The sequence below is a fragment of the Ylistrum balloti genome, unplaced genomic scaffold (assembly GCF_031769215.1).
Source record: "Ylistrum balloti isolate Yb309-2 unplaced genomic scaffold, AGI_CSIRO_Ybal_v1 Utg370054, whole genome shotgun sequence".
NCBI classification, from domain to species: domain Eukaryota; kingdom Metazoa; phylum Mollusca; class Bivalvia; order Pectinida; family Pectinidae; genus Ylistrum; species Ylistrum balloti.
The window spans coordinates 107,146-128,192 of record NW_026782105.1 but is presented as its reverse complement, the minus strand read 5'-3'; the positions used below and the strand labels follow the sequence as shown (position 1 = coordinate 128,192).

The 21,047-nt window shown below is 33.8% G+C and overlaps 2 protein-coding genes across 2 annotated transcripts; both read left to right on the top strand.

The window, feature by feature from the left end:
- The first annotated feature begins 666 nt into the window (after window positions 1–666).
- Window positions 667–9,000, top strand: LOC132549314 (uncharacterized). Its single transcript, XM_060213237.1, has 6 exons — window positions 667–747; window positions 5,102–5,152; window positions 5,819–6,157; window positions 7,733–7,876; window positions 8,125–8,203; window positions 8,823–9,000. Exons 1-6 carry the CDS (start codon window positions 696–698, stop codon window positions 8,998–9,000), a joined length of 843 nt encoding a protein of 280 aa, XP_060069220.1. The 5' UTR covers window positions 667–695.
- A 6,044-nt stretch (window positions 9,001–15,044) lies between these two features.
- Window positions 15,045–20,826, top strand: LOC132549336 (baculoviral IAP repeat-containing protein 3-like). The gene is made up of 5 exons (XM_060213261.1): window positions 15,045–15,238; window positions 15,450–15,643; window positions 17,193–17,385; window positions 19,263–19,655; window positions 20,639–20,826. Exons 1-5 carry the CDS (start codon window positions 15,061–15,063, stop codon window positions 20,824–20,826), a joined length of 1,146 nt encoding a protein of 381 aa, XP_060069244.1. The 5' UTR covers window positions 15,045–15,060.
- The last annotated feature ends 221 nt before the right edge of the window (window positions 20,827–21,047 follow it).

Here is a 21,047-nt window from a genome sequence, read left to right as displayed (position 1 = left end):
ATTAGGCAATACGCTTCTGATAGGACTGAGTATTTTGCGTCGTATAGCAACTCTCTTCTTCATATGATAACGTCAACATGTGAGATGTATCATATACATATAAATGGACGTTTTGATTATCTCACTAAGAGTCAAGTTTATAAAATTCACTTATCGATTTTGGGACTGAATTGTGATACTAGTTTTCATAACATTGTGACAAAAGTTTTTCCCTTCTACGATAGGAGTCAGAAGGTCTTCTGTAAAAAACAATATTGAATGGATCTAGATGATAACTATAAATCAAGGGGTGATATATCTAGAATATTCAGATCTTTAAAAAAAAAAAAAAAAAACAGAAGCAACGGTTTATAACATAAAGTTGACTAGGCCAATAGTAGGTGATCACCTTAGACAATAGGCCGGAGGGTATATGACGGTGACATATATACACAGATTCAATGGTGTGAAACGTGCTGTTGAGCAGACAGGACACAGAAAGGGAAGAGATACCGGATTATCTATAAATAAACTATGGTTTCCCGGATGTAAGTGTTTAAATCTGTTTGGTCAGTAATATACTATCTACATATGGGAATAGTTTATTTAAGAAATATGCTGTTTTACTTCTGACTGATTAGAAAACTGACTGGGAACTTATAATATTTCGATAAACTTGCCATTTAAAACTTTGTTCATTGCTGTATCAGAACAACATGTTACCCTTGAGGATTGTTTGCATTTGGACACTTATATGTTACTGTCAAGGTAAGTACATTGTACATTTTGACGTTTCTTTACTGCATTGGTAGTGTGTAAACCTACCAAACAAAAGCGTGTTCGTTGGTTCAGATAACTGAGAACTTGCCGTTAATTGTTGATGAGAATATTGAGGTCAATACATAATGCTTTACAGTAAATCAAGTTTAATAACAACGGAAAGTGACTTCATAAGAAGGAAACTGAATTGGTCAAAGTTCAAACGGTGTAAATATTACCCCAGTGTTAAAATGAGTCAGAGGTTAAACCGTTCATTGTTAGTGACTGTGATTCTTTTGTCATTTTCTTCGGTACATCATCCACTAAATTAAAAGAAGGACAAAACAGAAAAAGGGTAACCTCTTCATGAGGATAGAAACGTTATTCGAAGTTAGACTGCCATCAAAATTACCGCATGTGGAAGTGGGGTTGTGACATGCTTAAATATCAAAACAACGGTGCTTACATAATTCTACATTATAATAAGTCTTATGTACAATCTTATAACAAACCATGACTATCCGTCGAATGCTGATGTAATTTTTAAACATGAATGCAATTTCGGAATGGATACAAAAAACAGCTATTATATATGCAATTCATCATTATAAAACATACACACGTTCTTATTCTAAATGTGTGTTTAATTCATTGACACCAGTTTCCTCGCATTTATTTTACAAATATTCAACCAACCGGAAAATGACAACGGTATCTTTTTCTAGATGTCAGAGATGTTACAAATCTATCTGGCAGGCATTTTGCGCGAGTTATAATCATTTGACCTGTATGATATAAGAAATCGTGTGAAAATGTGTATCATGTACTATCCATTTAGATATAATAAAAAAGTACGTTCGGCTTTGTTTACGGACATATATGACTTGACATGAAACGTGAATAATTGTTTATAAACATCGCTGAAAGTAACGTTGAAAATACGTTTACACTTATGATACTAGCGAGCAAAGATGGTGATATCATGTTAGAGTAGACATTAGAATAACGCACTTTAGATTCATTTTCAGCTTTGCTTAATCACATGTATCATTGGAACCTTCTCGCCTGATTTAGATCGAGGGCAACCCAGACAAAAACAATACCGAAATGTTAAATTAATCGTATATAATCATAAGATGTAGACCATATAAAGGGTAAAGAAAAAGAGAAATAGATATTCCTATGTCCTTCAGCATCGTAAATAAAATCACGTTTTCAATTGAGAACAAGACTAGCAATGAAATCATTACGAAAACTCGTACATACTCATCGACCGCACTACATTGCAGTACTACCACATTATATAACCTGTAAATTTCGCTTAACTACATTTTCAGCAGTAGAGCGCCTTGCATTCAAATCAGAGGGAATTTCTGCATCTTTTTATGTATCGCATCAGACTTTTTTTGTATTAATAACACTTGTGACAAGAGAGTCTAGTAAAAACCTATATATCCCTCTCTCACACTGTCCATTATGTTGTCAAATGTGATCGTTTGCCTCTTAACGAAGATTATCAGAATTGGATTTTAAACTTGGTAGTACAGTGGTATATTCTCAACATTTGAATTAAAGGTGGAGTTCCAAAATGGTGTGGGAAGCAAATGCAACAGCTTGTATGTGCTATTGGTAGCCTCTGTAGTTGTACCTTTACAAATAGATATTTAAGTCATAACATATACATACGCAAGAATGAAGCACCCTTTTGTATTAAAATGAGAAAACAGTGTTGTTTTTAGGGGAAAATGCTACAATATCATTTCTTCATTTTCTTAAGAAAACTAACATGAACATGCTGATACTAACATGTTAGATATCACATATGCAAAACAAAACGTCACAGTTTCGAATACATTGGGAACAGGAGATGAGAATGTGGTGAATTTGGAGAACATGCTCTTTTTACATTACGCGAAATTTTCTGAAAGTCAAATATACAGCTTCCTATTGGAACCCATTAGTATTTACGTGCTAAATACATCTTTAAACAGTATTAGAAAAATAACCCAAGAATAGCAATTATGATATGTGTGCAAAGTAATTCTTACTGATTAACAATATTTCTAACGAATTTCTACGGAAAGTCCAGCAAAGGGGAAAATCTGCTTTGGATTGAAGCATTGTAAATTAAACTGAAATAAAATGTTTACACTTGGTTTTATTAGTACAAACAGACAGTCACCTACACTAATAACCCACCAAAGTGAAATTTCAACTTTCAAAATGACCGTCATGTTCCCTGATAACCATAAAAATGAATTTACACATTAAACCACCTAACCTGGAATCTAATGTGGCTTCTTCGTTCCAGAATATGATTGGCCATATACGTGTTGGTCTACATCGTAGTTCGAAATGTCCAAATCGACCACACCTAATGCCTTGATGATGGCGGTTGGTAGTAAAATCTACATGACTTGAGGTTTGTCTTAAACCTTTTGACATTTGAATGCAAAAGCTTACTGGTTTCCAAATGCATGTAGTATCATAAATAGTACAGGATACAGGTTACGTGGGCATACACCCCGATTGGTCTCTGTACAGTAGGACACTGGCAATAATAATCCTTTATAGGATTAATGACGTCGTAGCTGTCATGCTGGATCAAAACACTGTACTTTACACTGTTCATATGCCTCGAACGGATCTGACATCGTACAATGTCTCTTGAGTGCCAATAGATCCCGATCTCGTAGCCACCATCATCATTGAGGTGTTATCTTATGTAGCCAGCTGCCAATGATATTTGGTAAATACAACAGGGTATTATCCGACGGTAGTCTATGTCTAACTTTGAAAAGTCACAATTATCCGCAGTAGCATCTAGTTTGACAAATAGTGACTTGGCCCTTCTAGTAAGATCTCATTTTAGCACGCTGAGCTAAGTTGTTGTGAACATTAATGCGAGTTTTTATTTTGACAGCAAGCGTCCTATCCTTCGCGTCTCGTTCTAGTGTTCAAATATATATGGGTCTCCGTGTGTCTCGATGACATCAATAAAATAGTTGGAGACAAGTTGTGTTTTAACAACATAGTCATTGCTTTAATCGTTCGTGGGATGATTCCACTTCCGATCTGTATATAGTTAATGATCTATCAAGGTTAGCTTTTTGGTCGTCATGTTGAGTCTGTCCAGGTTTTCGATAGGACGGCATACTTCTCGTCAAACCACTTGATTCCAAATCTGGCAAAACTCTTGTTTTGACAGCATATGTGATATCTCCAAAAGATAATTGATGATTTTCTTTGATCTGGAAGGTAACTGGGAAGTCAACATTTCACTTTTTTCAGTACGGATTGTCATATCATACCAAGATACGAAAACATCACTAGGAAGCATGTTCCAGAACGTAAACCTAAATATGATATATATGTGATACAAAAATAGTAAAAAAGTAACATGCAATATAATGTAAAATGCAGTATGCGGTTGGTCTGGTCTGCTAAAGCTCGTCGTTTTTGGTAGGGATCAAAATTGTCGGTATTTTTGGTGTCACGCACGTATGTATATTTTGAAATATGACATTATTCAAATGAAGAATTAAGAATAAGATGTAGCTAAATAGTGAAAAACAACTGTTCCATAGAGCTCTTTCGACACTCTTTAGATGACAACGGCTATTGCTTCCTAACGATCTCAGTATGTGTTTGCACGATATTCGAAACAATTCAGCACAAACAGAAACATAGAAGTCTTCGATCAGTCACAGTAAAACTACATTTGATCATGCTGGTTATCATTCATAGAAATCGTTTACGACAACGTGTTATGAACGCGTTATATCGGTAGATAACAACGAAACAATCTGGCAAATACTGGGATAGAAATTAAAAAAACAACACATTGACATGAGAAAAATAGGGTCGAAGAATATTCCGATCTGTCAACAGTATTCGGGGACAAAATTTTACGAAGAAATAATAACGTAAAACAAGCATTAAGTGATACTCTTTAATGAGTACAAGGGGAAAAGTTCCAGAAAGGTAAGTCTCGTTTATTTCATCGACTTCACCTGCCGTGTAATTCTTGGTCAAAATGTCACGGTCTCGTATGTAAACAAGGTTTACAACAAGGAATTTCACCAGTCATACTATCTGGCATTAAAAACATCTAACTTCACAACAACGAAACAGAATATTTCCAAGCAATGTTAACACGGTGACCCTAATGTATTCCCGTAGTCTTCATCAATATAACTGTCTGCTGTAGTCATCATTTACCACCAAAATAACCTCCTGGATAGAGGTCGATTTTAGAAAATAATTAGATATGTAAATCGAATCATTGGAATGTGTTTGCCAATAATTTACTGTCATATAAACATTTATTCGTCTAAATATATGTTAATTTGTTTACTTCCAGAAATACAATGCACGATATGTTCAGAAGCTGCAGCCTCGGAAAAAATTGAAGGTAAAAACCTAATTTTCAAGCAGAGCAAATTAATGTAACAGCCTTGGTACATTTCATTACTTAAGTTAATATCATTATCAATTTACATATAAAATATGGTTCACCGGGAATACTGTAAAATATACAGCAATCCAGCTTTAACATCTATATCGAAAGTAATTTGTAACCAAACGAATTCAGAACAAACACGAAACAGAAAAAGTGTAATTTTATACTAAGGAAAAGAAACAGAACACACTGTTTTAATAATTGGGTAAGCTATAGAAGTTTTACTCTGTGCAGAGATTTTGTGTTATTTCATACACTAATTGAATAAAATGTTGTTGATATAGAAACTCCTTTAATTTATTCAAACATGTAATTAGAAAAATAATATATTTTGACATCTAAAAACATGTCGACACTTTTTCGTAATACTAAAACATTGTTGTCGGTTGACGATCAAGGATTTTTTTCTGTTAATCTGACATCCCAACCTTCACAGTGTTGTTTGTTTTCTTTCACAATAAACCATATTTCATTTCTAATTATGAACTAATCGTAAATAAATAATGTATATACAAATTGTCAATGTGGTCACAAGTTAATTGATAATTGAAAAATTGCAATAATGTAAATTATATATGCACTAATACACTATTAATTAACTTTAATTTTTAATTATAGTGATCAGGATGTGTCGGAGTGGAAGTCTAACAACAGATCGGGTAGTCATAGATACGTATGACACTGGAGACCCGGATGTATATAGCTGTACCTGTACCGCAACTAGATATTTCACATCTAGCTATCTTGTTACCTTTGACATGGTCCATAGAGTTCAACAAAACCTAAATTGTAACAGCATTCTGACTGTAGAAACCCCAGGGAAAGACTCTCGCGAATTTGAATGCGTATGGCCTAACGAAGTATACTCTGAGAAAAGAGAGTCGTTGAAAATTACATTGTCCAGGAAAAATGACAAATCTCCATGGAAATTTGGCTATTGTTTTCGAATTGAAACAGGTCAGTTTTATTATACAAGTCTTTAACGTGAGGACTGGGGTTTGTCGTGTCAACTGCTTCTAACTTGTATAGTAATGTTTTTCGTATTGTAGCTTTTTAATTCCTATTGTAACTTTCGATATTCTTATTGTGTCTATAATAATCCATACAATAAGGATATTAATGCAACATGAACAAGACAATTCGGCGAATTACAGCCCTCAACTGATACACCACCTTACCTATGTGAACCAACACATCAGGTATGAAGTACCAGTAAATAGTAATTGTAGGAGATAGAACCCAGACATACTTTTACTTTGATGTATTTCAAAGGTTAAAATGTATATCAGAGTGACCAAGTTTTGATACACCTCGCACTGTCTCAACAAGATGAACCCATGCTCAAAACAGGTTGTTCAGCTGGCAAGTATTGTAGGGAATAAAACACGTACAAACTTTATCCTTTGCTAAATAGCAAAATGTATGTCATCCTGACCTACTTTCTTCACATAACAAATGGTGTTACCAAAATTAACCAATACCTGAAGTACGATGTTTTAGTGACAAATTGTGAAGGAGAGAGAAACCCGAACATCATATAGGGAGGACGGGCGGACACAACGCATAACTATAGTTCTTCTTCCCCAGTTCACGGTGGAGGGCTAATAACAAAGATGCAATATGAATGACAAAGATACAATAATAATATTGAAATATACCATATGAACAACAAATATACATAATTATTGAAACATAGATAACAATTCTAACTATATACAGTATTTTGCGATGTGTGAAACGCTATACCAGTTGTCGCAAAAATTGCAAGAACTACAAGATATTGCTGATTTTGGCGAAAATTATATTTCAATATAATATCTGTATTTTCAAAAGAAAACAACAAAAAAACGAAAAAAAATACAAAAAAAACGAGAGATACTAATATATCAGCAAAACCATAATCCAAATACAGATTCAACAACGCTATGGCAAATTATGAAGAAAAGAAAGATTTTCACGGAGAATCTTGAAAATGTACAAGGAGATTAAGATCAGTAATCGATCACAAAAGTTTCAGCAAAAACCAAAACAAGATAACACGTTGGAAATATCGTAATCACCAATAGGAATGGGAGTAATGATATGATGGATTTATTGTGAATTGATGCACATTATGAACGCTAAAAAACCACTGGAGTTGTTGTTATGCCTACATTGTTTAAAAATCAAAATTGTTAAACATTGTCTTTACCACATCTTATTCTAATTCTCAAATTGTTGGTATTTTAATTCATAATTCATTTTTAATCTTTTGTTTTCGATTAGAGAAAATATATATTTTTATAAATAATATATATATATATAAATTAATCATTTCTGTGTGCTCTAATGTCGCAGAGGCGATTGAGTTCACACCGGTAGGCCAAATTAATACTCAATTATTTTTAAAAAATATGTTTTAATAATATTATACATATATGAATTACAAACTACGCGATGTAAACATTCCATAATTCCTTTTTATTTCAGAACAATATTAAAATATATATTATAAATTGTAGATGCTGCCAATATACTTTGTTTTATCTATAGATAACACCAAATGGAATATAACTTGTCTCCCACCTGTAAAACTGACAACTACCCAGGAGTCAGTTACAGAAGAACCCTCGTCAACTACAGCGGGGATCAGTATGGAAAAAGCCTGTTTACCACAAACTGTTGAAATGTCAACAGGTACGTCAATATCATTTCAGTAACATAGTAACATCTAACCCCCAACTCCGCCAACATACAAACACACAAATCCTAAAACATGCGAACATCTTCTGATTGGTCTATTTCCGTTAGGTTAATATGTTTGCCCTATTTTATGATATAAAATGTCATAATTAGAAGTTTTGTTAAGTGGTTGTTCGTGGCGATTCAAACTGGCTAGTAGATTAATATATATCTATACTTTGTTGCTTAACAATGTGTTACAGAAGCTGTGGTGGTACCTATTGTCGTCGTTGTGTTGATAGCAGTAATCACTACAGTAGCCAACGTCATACTTTATCGCAGGTAGGTCGGATATCAGTATATCTTCAAATGTAATTCTGAATCGTATTATTTCTTTATTATTGTCACCTTAGAGTGGTAATCTGAATGAAAGTGGTGATTTAGTTACATTACATCTTAATTACTTATTGCCATTATTTACTTTACTTTGTTAAAATAGGTCTACAGACACATCCTTTTTTGATAGTTTTAAAGTAATCACACACTTGTATACTGTATGCGTTTGATTTCCCCCTTTTTCGTCTATGAGCTGGAAGAGCGAATTTCAGATGGGCCGAAAATTTGTTAAACTTATATAACCTTTTATTAAATCTTACGAGGGCGAAATGAACATTCACCTTGTTCGTCTGATATGATACAAGGGCGAAAAATGATCTGGGATGTTATTATCCAGGTATACAGTGTATCAATAAGTGTAAATGCATATATCTTTCTTAGCTAACATAAACCTGGATATGTTGTCAAAACCGATTGGCAAATCCATCGTTTTATTACCAGAGTGCCTATATTTTTAATTGGGATAACGTGATAATAACATTGTTTGTTGTAGTGTTCTATCTTACTTGGTTGTGTTAAGTCGAATTCTATAATTTTATCGAAATGTTTATCCATTGTACTGCAGACGCTTGAAACTCGAAAAGGAAACAAAGAACATCCACCCTGTCATACAGTCGTCTACTTCTGTTGTATACGATACCATCGATACAGATCGTCTCGAACCTCCGCATACTTACACAGAAACTTTTGCCGGCAGAACGTACGTCAACAGCTCCGCGGAAGTTACCACATCACAGACATGACGAACACATATCGTGTGAAAAACATATATATTACACTGCAGCGCAGACTATAACACAAGCAAGGCAGTGTTTGCTGCATTTGGAATTCGGAATTGACTATTCAAATTGTATTGCACAGAAAATTATAAAACTATATGGTAAAGGCACGTGCATGAACATGTATCTCGAGTCCATCAGCTGATGTCATCTTTAGCTCGTCAACGTGATAAATGTTGATTACACATCAATGACACTTTGACCATTGTGTATATCAATGAATCAGCTGAACTACCTTGGATGCTTTCCTGTTGAATCTTTTAACATTCCAACTGATATGTATATGGCGGTAGTACATTTGTAAATCACACAAATATCGGATAATAAAACTATCACATTTATGCTGCCAAAACCCATCGGAACCATTGGTCGTATCCACTTTTGAAATAAACCCAAGAAAGATCAAAAAAGGAAAAAAATGAATAGACTATCTATATTGAAATTTACTTGTGGAATTTGTAGACTATTTTCAGTTAACATCAATAACAATAGGGTTTACAGAGAGGGCAGTCTCCATAGAAGTTGATTTTCAAACCCTAATTTTCGCTCAATATTCATGAAAAAAAAATCATTTCTAATGATTAATATACTGTCAGTGTCATTGAGATATGTATTAGATATTTAAAATCGACTGAATTATTGTGTTAAATTAAATACTCGCGCAGTTATCATCATAAAAACAATCTTTTAGGAAATGTATACATGGTATTTAAGATGCTGGAGAGCATTCCTGTAATTCAGATCCATAACTCAAATCACTGTCAGCATTAACATAAAAAGCAAAGAGCTGCGTAAAAATAGAACAACTGTTATCCTTCATTGTTCTCGTGTCTTGTTGTTTGTTTTTTCACTATTAAGAGTAACGTAATGAATGTATTCATTCGGCAGTATGTATTGCGTAAGGGGAACAACTCGTGCTCCTGTCAGCCGACCTCATCAACAACACCACGTAACATAAGTTAGTAATTCATTATTCTACTAAAGTTGACATAATTTATCATTCCTTTTTTTATGGTCGTAGTAAAATATTTTAGGTTGGCGGGACAAAGGAGGTGCACATACTGAAAAATAACAGCACGTTTTGATAAGTATCGTGTTGCAGCCCTCTCGTAATCCAGGATGATTTCCAGACCAAATATTATTCAAATATTAAGAGATGCTTCCATTAGAATCTATTTTGAATCTTTAACTTGTTGTATATGTAGTGATGTTGACAGATCACGCAGTAAAACTCATTTTGAAACCATATGTCTCTCTTCTTTCTTAGGTAGCGCAATCTTATTTATATTATGACTAAAAGCTTAGTTCTGTAAATAAAACCAAAATGGCTACCTCTTTAATCATAATTCGGTGACCATAGGCCAAACAAAAACATGAAAATGACTTAATTGAATTTCTGGTGCACAATACGTTCCAACACAATATCGACATACCCAGTGGAACATAACACGCCCCTCTCCCTGATATTTTGTCTTCATTGTCATGCGAGATATAATTTATAAAGTACCATATCAGAATAGGTAACAAAAATTTTATCACGTCTCTCAAACTAAGCACTATATTCATTAGTGATGCGTTGAAAACAAACATATGAATGAATAAAAACGACAAAGGCATTTGCATATACCCTTCTGAATTTTAAATCACTTTAGTCTGTACATCTAACTCAACCAGGATGTATAGTTTTCCACTGAACTATATGAAAATTTTATCAGCCTATTCATGATAACTTCCTTGTTATGAGTTTTATATAGTCAAAAAATCTTCATTATGATGTTAAAGCATGACGTTAAAACGATACTCTAAGTCTCAAATATATGTGTCCCAGGTTCATTGATAAATGTCGACAGCCGACAGAAAAGCTTAAAGCACCGGATTCTACATTTGTGTCCATGTAATATGAATGCTGGTCACACATATCATAACATATATAAACAGTAAAATATATAGATTTATAGAAAGTTAATGACGTGACGAGAATAAAGAAATCTATACTTTCATCAAAAATCATACTTCTACTCTGTGAATTCTTACCAGTAATACTGCTCAGTATTCCCTATCCTCTAAATATGTACTGTTTCAATCAATTTAAATACTAAGTGTATCAGTACTATGTACAGAATGTACAGGTACATATACAATGTATAGATACTATGTACAGATACTACACGTACAGATACTACATGTACAGATACACTATGTACAGATACTACATGTATAGATACTACATGTACAGATACTATGTACAGATACTACTATGTACAGATACTACATGTACAGATACTATGTACAGATACTACACGTACAGATACTACATGTATAGATACTACATGTACAGATACTACATTTACAGATATTATGTACAGATACTATATTTACAGATATTATGTACAGATACTACACGTACAGATATTATGTACAGATACTACACGTACAGATACTACATGTATAGATACTACATGTACAGATACTACATTTACAGATATTATGTACAGATACTACATGTACAGATATTATGTACAGATACTACATGTACAGATACTATGTACAGATACTACACGTACAGATACTACTCGTATAGATACTACATGCACAGATACTACATTTACAGATATTATGTACAGATACTACATTTACAGATATTATGTACAGATACTACATGTACAGATATTATGTACAGATACTACATGTTCAGATTCTATATACATATACTACATTTACAGATATTATGTACATATACTACATGTTCACATACTATGTAGAAAATTTACAGTCATGTGGCCAGATCAAATATTGAGTCATTTCCGTGTGATTCTTAGAGATAAAACAAAATAAGACAGCTGACTAAGTATGGAGGAAGTATCAAAATAACTTGTTGAATATTACATCACATTCAATTTAAATTCCACTCACAATTTTATTTATTGGACGCCTTTATGTGTTTATTGTTTGTAAATCTAAATCCTACAATATATAATCATATATTTTATGTATGCGGACCAAATATTTATCACAGGAATGGCATTTTATCGAGTTAACCCCCTTACCTAACTTGGCAAATATCCTACCCACTTCATATCAATATTGATACAGTATTGCAATGGTGTTTTTCAGTCTGTCCACCAATGAAAAATACCACTGTAATAAACGAGGAAATTTCGTTTAGGAATTTTAAATATTTGATAACGTGTATTGTTCTTTTGTAGAGCTTAATTGATTGTGGGTTGATTATCTGACTAACAAAGACACTTTGTACTTATCTAAAAATAACTCCTCTCACTTTCCAACGTAAATATCTCTTGCAACTTATCGTTATTGCATGCGATTTATAATTGTTCAGATGTTTTTTTACAGATTTTATTTTCAACATGAAAACACCTTTATCGCTAACCACCTTCAATATTTCAATATCCACAGATGACAAATAATTGACAAATGTATCATTTTTTATACCATTGGTAACAACAGATATCGACAGCAATACTTCATATGAAACAGCATCACCGTAGAAGGGGATGTTGGTCACCTCGTGTGTGCTGAACGCTGATTTCTTACGTGTTGGTCGTAAAATCCGTGACCTAACACCCACCCCTGAAACATTTTCATTTGATGACACTATTAAGTTAGTGTATTGCAATAATTAGTGACCTGTAGATAAGTACTTTCTAAAAATATTTATTCCATACACGACTCAAAAAGGTCTTTTCAATTAAGTCATTATATCATGTATTTAAGGAATGGCGTCAGATTTTACACAATTGTATAACCAACAAATAAATAGATCAATAATAAATGCTGAAAATGCAGAATGTTATTTCCATGATTAATCTCTTAATTTAATTAGATATCATCTCTTTATAGATGTCATATTTTTATGACATGTTATTAATAACGACACGTTTATCTGTTCCGATGGCGCGACTGTCAGTACTTTGATAAAGGATAATAGAGAATTCAACCCAGATAATAGCAATACATTTATTAATCAGTCTATCAATAATATACCTTTACGACGCTGTGGTGTGAGTTCATTGTACGATGCACGTGCTTTTGTGAAATGAATCATGATGATTATCAACGTAAATATATCAACAAAATTAATTGTGACGTCATAACGAGAACAAAAGATATAATTCGATTTAAAAATGGCTATGACTACAAACATTATAACTTGAAATCAAAACTGGACTGGTAGCAAAAATATCAATATCTTATTTCTTTTTGACTATTTTGATTTTGTCTCTTCTACATAAAAGACTTTTCTGTAGTTGGAACCGGAAACTTAAATAAAAAAACTGTAATTTTCAACTTCATTGTTTATATCAACAAATGACACAAACAGTGGGATGTCATCTAACATTATCCCCCATGGGAAATTTAACATGAAGTCAGTGATCTTTTAATGTCACCCCGAGAGATATCGCCCGGAAATGTGAAATGTGATTCATATTTCCTAGTAATAACGTTCTTCACATGACCTCAGAAAGTTTCATATTTAAATCTATACTAACTATAGTCATTTGTCGGTCACGTTTTAATAATTGATTTTTCCGCATTTATAAATACAAGTATGTATTGTTCTTTAATCATATTCTAATTTATTTAGAGAACTTTGCATGTAACTAGTAATAATCAACACCATTTTAAGGTTAATAACTAACAACAAGTGACCCTATGGACCTGGATTGCTCAGCCTAACTATAGACCATAATCTGATATGATCGAGACCGTTTGTTAACATTTGTAAGTTTAAAAGTCCAATCCCCAAACGTTCTACTTCACTATCATTTTGATTCCTAACAGTTGTAATTAGAGCAAGGTACAAAGAAACTTCAATGAAACCTATATCTTGCAACAAACTATGACATATTTTTTTCAAAGCAATTATTAAACACAAAAGTCTTATGGGCCTGAATCGCTCAACTAGTCTATATTTCACAAATAAGACTGTGAAATCGTTAACCAATTATTTTTTGCAAGTTTGAAAGCCTGATTCCCAATAATTCTGGAAACAGACACCGTGACAATTGGCTGACTGGTAATTAACAAGCAGTCGTTTGAAGATTTTAACACATTGATCCCTGTGAACATGCAAATGGTTAAGGTCATGCATTTGTACAAACTTAGTACGGGTTGAATACGAAGTTTCATATTAGTATTTCCATCTGTCAGAAAGTATATAGAGAAAACTCAATCAGTGTTGGACGGGATGACGACAGCATACCGAAAATGATATTCCATTTTCAGCTGGTACTTAACATGATGTAAATTTAGTATAAGTAAGGAATACAAAGTAAATAATAACCATTCGAAAACGTGGAAGTTTCGGGAAATTAACTATTAATTTGCTGATGCTAATGGGGGCCATTTTAAAGATTGCCCCAAAAAAATAACAATTCAGACGATCGGACCGAAATGTTCAAAATACCAATTTATCTAATTCAAAATTGATTATAAAAGGAAAAACATTTGCACGAAGATAAAATGGCTGAGTTTCCGGAAACAGAAATAGATTCAAACTTCCATTTTCTAAATATAATCGTGAGTGTGTGTGTGTGTGTATATATATATAAGTATATAAGGCTCGCCGCGCGTTGTAATATTCGCTATGCTAGTTAACACCGATACTTCGCTTGGCTAATTAATACATATACATAGTACATTGTTCTTATTGTATATTTGTAATATTACAGGAAACAGAAATAGATTCAAACTTCCATTTTTTCTAAATATAATCGTGACAAGTCTAGCTTATGACTTGTTTATATCCAGTGCTCTAAAAACGTTTGAGCATTTCAAAAATACTAATTTGAAACTAGGGCAATGTATATGAGGACTATTTGTTTGGTGTTATTTTTCTTTGACAGTATGTTAAGGCATGCTGAGTACGGTATTTTGTATTTTTCAGGTTTCATTTTCATTGTAAATATCATCATCATGCAGTTTGAGATACGAGAAAACCGACAATTCCCCACCTGTGGGTCACAATCCAACAGCTACAGGGATTCTAAGACACCCCCCGGAATGACGGAAGACGACCAAGTGGTTGGTCAATACAATACAACGGATAGCTCAAGATCCAAGCCCCTTGCACACCCTCGATTTTCTCTCTATGCAGATCGGATTAAGACTTTCTCCTCCTGGCCTACAGATTTGAACCAGCAACCTCACGATTTGGTCGCAGCCGGGTTCTTCTACCAAGGTAAATATAGAACATAGCGTTGTTATAATATTCGCAGAAAAACAAATGTAAGATATAATTTCTGTCGGGAGCCGGAAGGTCAGTAACAGCAGCCAATATCATAAAATCATTTTCTAGGGATTGATAAATTCTGTGCTAATATTTCTATCGTTCTCCCCCTCCCCTTTTCAAAGTAGGATGTTTAAATGAATTATATTTTTTTTCAAAATAGGGACGGCAGATATTGTGACATGCTATTCCTGTGGTGGAAGTCTCAAAGAGTGGGAACCGGTTGACGACCCTATGATTGAACATGCTCACTGGTTCCCTAGCTGCCAATTTCTACTACAATTGAAAGGAGAACACTTCATTATGCAAGCACAACTACCCGGACAAAGAGAAGAATCACCAGCCTGTATTGAAAAGGTAACTATAAATGGTTCAGCGATCACAGCAACATAGTTAATATATTGAATGATCCTGGTACTTTAACATCCTGAACACTGAGTATGTGTAACATATAGGTGCAGATATAGTTAAAACAGATTGCTTAAGTTTTATAGCGCTATGATTATCTTACTTAATCATATGCAGATACAGCTTTATAAATAACTCTTAATACTTTCACATATCTACCTATATATTGCAACAGCTTGTCTTTTCTACTAAGTTGCTTATACATATAAGTTAGATTCATAATAGGTGTGGAATACAGAAATAAATTATCACATCTAGAGAATACTGTTGCATCATAAAAAGCTGTGCCCTACTGATTAGTACTCATCTTTATGATTGTGTGTGCTGTATCTATATTGTAATAATCTAGGTTCACGTGAGGGAGATAATAACTATTGTAATTAGAAATATTAGCATAAATTTAACTATCAGAGTAGTCTGTCACGTTGAATCGAATCGAATGGAAAATTTCCTGACCTTGTTACTATTATCACGGATAAAAGTCTGTGCTATTATTAACTGGAAATTCTCAGTAATTTATCTAGGCCATGCCTATGTATAGCGATCATTGTTATCGGCAATGTATGGGGAGTTTTAACATTAAACCAGCGATATATATGCACTTTAAAATACCCATAACAACTCAAGGTAACATGTATACACGTGTACATATGTACACTTATGTACATGTAATATTACCACCTTGTAAAATAACAGTCTATACATGTATATGTAATCCAATGCCGATATGAAGTATTTTAGTTGTGATTACAGAAAGAAATTTTTAGGGTCATGATAAGTGGTCTCTAAAAAGTCTGTAAATAGCTGTAAAATTACATGTACACAATGTAGAGAATCTATTGCAAACAAACGTTTTCTGCATAATTGATCATAATCAATGTCTAATTCATTTCTACGAAACGTGATGCATATGTGTTTAGTGCTGCCGTAGTTTATGTGTTTTCTAGATCAGACGAGGATGAGTAATTTTCGGGGAAATCTACTCGTTTTCGAAAATGTGTCGCGACGTTTAAGTACATGTTCCGACGGAAACCGGTAATCCGGACGCCCTGCCAAGCACACCCTCAAAACAAATACCATATAGATTTTTGCTGTCAGGAAGTGATTACATAGGATTTCAAACCGATAAAAATATCGTATATATTACGTGGCAGTGGCTAAACCTAAATTAAGAGGAAGCGATTGTTGTTGTTTAAGGATAACTTATTTGAACGAAGAAAACAAAATCCCATTTGATGCCTTTTTTCAAGAAAAATATAAAATCTTTTTATTCGATGTAATTTTTTCAAGAAATTCATACTTTTGTGAATACAATTCATTTGAGTTATATAAGAAATCTATTATTAGAGGATAATCAGATGGTATTTTGTAGTCATGAATATTCTTCGGTTTAATTCAAAAAGAGACAATACTGAAGTACAATAGTGCCCCTCCCGTAGCCGTATTTAATTTCTTTCGATAGATTTCTAACACAAAATGATAACGTTTGTATTGACAGAATGTACGATACAATATGGCGGATTCCGTTGCTACAAACTTGCAGACACGGACACAGACCCCTCATTCACAAAATGTTACGTCCGGCGAGAACATGGAACAACTGTTAAACACCCCAGCAGCACTCAGCGTACTGATGATGGGTTACGATAGGGACACCGTCATAGGGGCTATAAAGAGATGCCTCAAATCAGGTACTTATAAAATGTTTTATTTTATTCAGATGTAAAGCTTCTCTCTCACGAAATAAAAACTGGAAGACAAAATATCCGTAGACAGTAGGTTACTGCAAAATTCACATTATAAAGAATTCGTCAAAAGTCAAACAAAATGGTCAGAGACGGGTAAGTACAAGTGTTTAATCCACCGGTTATCAGAGAAGGAGTACCTCTCTTATACAGGTGACAGAAATAGCGTTGAATTAAAAACACAATTGATCATGTATACAAAATAAATAGAAAAGGTATCTTTTCTATTTTATTTAATAGTGCGCTAATTGCATTCAAATGGACAATGTGGAAATGTAGAAATGATATAAAACATAATAGTATTAAATATAGTATCAATCAAATGCAGAAGAAAGTTCAATCAGTAATAGTTAGCAATCTAATTTTATATGTAAAGTCCAATAAAAAGAAAACATTGCCTATTGAATATGCACAAAATATACTTAATAAGATACTAGATCAATGAAAGAGGCATTCTTTTATTACAAGTTAAATGTCAAGCTATGTTTAAACATATATATTGAATAAACAACTCATTTGTAAAGAACAGGATTACAATTAAAAGTATAAAACGAGCACTGTGATGAAGAGAAAAAAAAAAAGAGTTGATGTGACGTGATTTGAGAAGTTCCAAAACATGTAATATAACACTTGTTAATTCTCTTATGCATCTGTTGTGTAGTTAAAAAATTAGACTAATTATCATATATCATATATGTCTATGATTAGGATCTGTTATGTATACCGTTCTTTTGTGTATCTTAATATTTGTGACTTGTAACCGATGATAACGCAATCTGTCTGTCGTCCGCATGTTTATCGTTTCATTTTTCATGGAAGGCCGTATGTGATTTATCTGTGTGTCTGTGAGTATGTCAGTCTATGTGTCTGTCTGTGTATGTTAGGGTGTGTGTGTCAGGATGTCTGTCTGTGTGGCTGTATGTTTATTTGACTGTCATGTGTTTGCTAGTGTGGCTGTCTATGTTTATGATTGTGTGCATGTCTGTCTGTCTGTTTCTCTGATTGTCGGTGTGTCAGGGTGTGTCTGTCTGTGTGTCTGACTGCCTACATTTCTGTCTCTCTGTCTCCTTGTGTTGTCTGTGTCTTTGACTTTATGGCTGTCTATCTGTCTCAGTATTTACTTTGTATATTGGTCCTGTTAATGTTTGAGTTAATTAATGCTAATATATTAGAATGAACGTAGACATTTAAAGAACGTCACGCTTATAACATTCTGAATGAACGTAGACATTCGAAGAACGTCACGCTGAACGTCATGCTGATACTATTCTGAGTGCTCAAAAAAAAAAAAGAAAAAAAAAAAAAAAAAAAAAAAAAAAAATAGAACAACCATGTCACATTTGACAAACTGTATTCCAGGATTTCATAAAAACTGAAAAAGCTACAATTAAGTTATTTGAGAGAATTATTCCACAAGAAAACGGGCTCAATATATATGAGTAAAAAAAATGTAAAATCACGATGTTCGCAGATATCCGTCAAACAACTTAACAACGGTCATAGTCGGACGATATAATAGAAATGTACAAATACAAATTTGAAGGAAAGCGATTGAAAACTACACCAGAATCAATTGCCAAAGTGCTGTTAATATTTTTACAAAAAAACTTGATAAAGCTCGAAAAGTTACACGGTTACCAGATGTTCAAGAAGGACATTCGTCTTTTGCTAGATCGATGGCACAGATTCTATGCAAATTCTGATTATCACAATTTTATTTGACACTTCATGTCTCCCCCATTTATTGTTTTCATTTTTTTCGATTTTGTCTTTTTTCCAAATATGCACTTTTTTTCCAAATCTTATTTTCATTTCAAAAACAGGACAAACATTACCCTCAGCCACAGATATTATGAAGGTGTTATTAGACATGGAAGACGAAAATGAAAACGAAAATAACAGCGAAACAGAAATCGTATTCAATGAGACAAACAATGAAGACACAATGAAAAGTGAAAGTGAAAATGAAGTAATGAAAAATGAAAGTGAAAATGAAGTGGTAAAAGGTGAAAATGAACGTGTTGATATGAGTCAATTCCGAAATGAACCTAGGTACTCACAATGTACGGAAGGTCCATCGTCTGGGCCAAATACAACGTACAACACGACATCGCCTTTCTCTACGTATGCATCACAACCGGTTTCTGACAAATGTCTGCCTGCACAAACCAAATCGACTCCACAGACACTCTCTTCCGAACTCAATCAAATGAATGGTGAGATATTGTTTAATACTTGATATTTTCGGAAGAACAACAGTTGTAGCAATGCACATCACCGACAATAATGTCTCGCAAATCTGTAGCTGAATTCGTTTTTTTAGAGCAAAACTATATATTAACTGGCTATTTCATAAAATTCTGATAATTTTGGTTTCAACGTTTAATTTTCTGTATAAGTTTCATCGGAGGACCGGTCTGCTAATGCCATACCAAATCGTCGATCGTGCGCTGTCCGTTTTCTTAATATATCGCTAAAGATTGATAAGATGTTGTTCTAGTCAGAAGCATCCTTAGGGAGAGTGAAACAAATTTTGTATAAATGGTGGCTCTATGCCCTTTGGGACTTGAGGGGTGGCGTCTAACGGGAAAATTTAGAAAGTTCTTTTCTACAGAAATTATTAGATTTTGTCCAAAGCTGGTTTGGCGCACCCTTGGGTGAAGGGCAATCAATTGTGTTGATCTTGACCTCCTGAGGCGGGAGAGGTGGGTTCCAATAGAAGGAGTAGAGTAAATTCTCTTAATTCTTTCTGCCTCTGTGGAATTGCTTGGACTATGTTCCAATTAGTTCTGAAACATCTTGGGGGAAAGGGGAATTAATTTCGTATAAACGGTATGTCTCGGCCCCTGAGGTGTTAGAAAGTGTGCTCCAAAAGATGGAGTGAGGGACGTAGACAAAAATGCTTAGAATTCATCTGTAAGCATGTCTGGATAATAATTTGACCAAAAACATCCTTGGATGAAGAGGAATCGATGATCATGAACGATAGGTGTTGGCCTCCTGAGGCATAAGGGATGGGGCCCAACAAGGGGGAATAAAGCAAATGCTTTGAAATTCTTTCTTTTTTTTTTTTTTTTTAGGAATTATTATATGAATATTGACTTACTGACAGTATAGCATTTAACTCGTATAACAACAAAGGAGATAATAATATCAACTGGGAGAGTTGTTTTAACATATGTTCTCTTGTTTTTCGCAGACCTCGTGGAGGAAAACAGGATGCTAAAAGAAAATGGCTTGTGTAAAATATGCATGGACAAAAACTCTAATACTGTCTTTCTCCCCTGTGGGCACCTGGCTACATGTGCGGAATGTGCATCATCGCTTCGTACGTGTCCATTGTGCCGGATGCATATACATGGTACCGTTAAAGTTTACTTAGCGTAATCATTCTAAGTACAGCAAGACCATGCAGTAAGTAATTCCGCCATAGCAGGTCCCAAGCCCTAGTTGAGAAAGGAAGAGGGAGTAAGAATATTCCATATAGGTTGCACAGGACAACATTAACGCACCTCCAAAAACAAAAGACTTTCAAAGATGTATCTGTAATATGTATATAGATTGCATAACAATTATGATCCGAGTGTTAAATATATCATTTGTTTCAT

Excerpts from the sequence above, each read along its gene's own strand:
- LOC132549314 (XM_060213237.1), top strand. The coding sequence starts at position 696 with ATGTTACCCTTGAGGATTGTTTGCATTTGGACACTTATATGTTACTGT. Across the intron at positions 7,877-8,124 it reads AACTGTTGAAATGTCAACAG|AAGCTGTGGTGGTACCTATT; the intron begins GTACGTCAATAT and ends AATGTGTTACAG. Across the intron at positions 8,204-8,822 it reads AACGTCATACTTTATCGCAG|ACGCTTGAAACTCGAAAAGG; the intron begins GTAGGTCGGATA and ends ATTGTACTGCAG.
- LOC132549336 (XM_060213261.1), top strand. The coding sequence starts at position 15,061 with ATGACGGAAGACGACCAAGTGGTTGGTCAATACAATACAACGGATAGC. Across the intron at positions 15,644-17,192 it reads CACCAGCCTGTATTGAAAAG|AATGTACGATACAATATGGC; the intron begins GTAACTATAAAT and ends TTGTATTGACAG. Across the intron at positions 19,656-20,638 it reads CGAACTCAATCAAATGAATG|ACCTCGTGGAGGAAAACAGG; the intron begins GTGAGATATTGT and ends TGTTTTTCGCAG.